We start from the raw sequence: 1,815 nt of genomic DNA on the forward strand, positions 1-1,815 counted from the left end.
GTCAGTGGCATGAAAGAGTTCATATTAGATGTGAAGCCACTCAATTCATCTAATCACAAATTGTTTACAGAGTTCTGGGAGACTTTATTTAAATGTAAGTTCAAACAGTCAAACTCATCAGGAGAGAATCAGAGAGAATGTACTGGACATGAAGATCTGACTGGAGTGCAAAACAGTTTCACTGATATGTCACTCATGCCTATATTTTACAATATCTATAAAGGAGTGTATGCTGTGGCACATGCACTTCATAATATTCTTGAATGTAATGAAACATGTAACTACAAGGTGCAGCTAGATCCACTCACGGTGAGTTCATTAAAACAGTTGTATTTGGTACAATAAAATTGCCAAAATTTTGAATAATAAATTGGTGCAGTGTGTCTATCATGCTGTTTAGCCGACAGGCCTACACACTATTTGTCTTGTATGCGCTTTCATACAAATCGATGCAAACTCAAAGTGCTTTACACCTTTTTCCCATTCATGCACAAATTACCCAGACAAAATGTTCTACCTCCTGAGCCACAGCCACCCCAATTAACTAAATTTAAATAAATCTTTTTAGATTTTACAGCACATAAGAAAGATTCATTTCAAAACCAAGGAAGGAGATGAGGTTTACTTTAATGAGAATGGAGACCCAACAGCAAAGTATGAAATTATAAACTGGCAGCCAACAGAAAATGGCATTGTGGACTTTGTCACAGTTGGTCTTTATGATGCATCTTTACCTGCAGACAAACAGCTGAGTCTGCAACTTGAGTCTTTTATTTGGGCACAAAACTCAAAACAGGTAAACTACCATGTAATCACTGTATTTTATTTAATAAGTATTATTACTGTACCTGTATTATTGTTACTGTATCATAATGTTTGGTTTAAAAGTTAACAACAAAGGTTTGCAAAGATAAAACCTTAAAAAAGTCAGTGCTCATACATGTTTCTCAGTGTAATTTTGTCCATGCAGGTTCCTGTGTCAGTTTGCAGTGAGAAATGTCCCCCAGGAACTCGCAAAGTTCTCCAGAAAGGAAAACCTGTCTGCTGCTATGACTGTATCAGATGTGCGGAGGGAGAAATAAGCAACATGACAGGTCTATAAAAATTCAACATTTGGCACTTCATTGTGCCACAATACAAAATTCTTAAAGCAGTCATGTTTATATGGCAGTTTTTATAAATACGTGCCCATGTGCATGTCAAGGTTAAAGCCCCAGTGTGGAAAAAATATGCAACTCTAATGTAATCTAAATATTCCAGTCACACTTTTTATAGAACAGTAACAAAGTCCTGGGGAAGCTGGGGCAGAATGTGTTGTGTTCAGCCATTTTGTGCTAAGGCCATGTTGAGTCACATCCATGCTTTTTCAGCTACAGTGTATTATATGTTGCAACTTGTGAGTTACAATGTCAGAAATTATAATGACTTCCTACATTAATATGAAAGCTAATAATATTAAGACAACTAACCTATATACAAAGCTATGAAAATATTTTATATTTAATTTTTGTCATGTAGGTGTCACAGAGTTAGCCATTTATTAAGTTATAACCCTGTAATGTTTGTCTTATATACACAGGTGAAAAACAGAAAATAAATATAAATCTATTGAGTAAGTTTCCCATCTGCATTAATATCATTTTTCAGATTCTATCACCTGTGAGCGATGCCACCCTGAGTCGTGGTCCAATGAGAGAAGAGATCCCTGTGTAAAGAAGGAGGCAGAGTTTCTATCACATAAAGAAATTATGGGAGTACTGCTCACTGCAGCAGCCTTATTTGGAACATGCATGACTGCTGTTGTGGCAGGGGGGT

The 1,815-nt window shown here is 36.3% G+C and overlaps 1 protein-coding gene across 1 annotated transcript in view; it reads left to right on the forward strand.

The window, feature by feature from the left end:
- The window catches only part of LOC109953225 (extracellular calcium-sensing receptor-like), a gene marked incomplete at its 3' end in the record, with an annotated part of 53,891 nt that overhangs the window by 12,901 nt on the left and 39,175 nt on the right, over positions 1 to 1,815 (forward strand). Inside the window, 2 exon segments of the mRNA XM_020588653.1 lie at positions 575 to 796; positions 971 to 1,094. Coding sequence (XP_020444309.1) covers positions 575 to 796; positions 971 to 1,094 — 346 coding nt within the window.

This window comes from Monopterus albus, unplaced genomic scaffold (genome assembly GCF_001952655.1).
Source record: "Monopterus albus unplaced genomic scaffold, M_albus_1.0 scaffold584.1, whole genome shotgun sequence".
Lineage (NCBI taxonomy): Eukaryota > Metazoa > Chordata > Actinopteri > Synbranchiformes > Synbranchidae > Monopterus > Monopterus albus.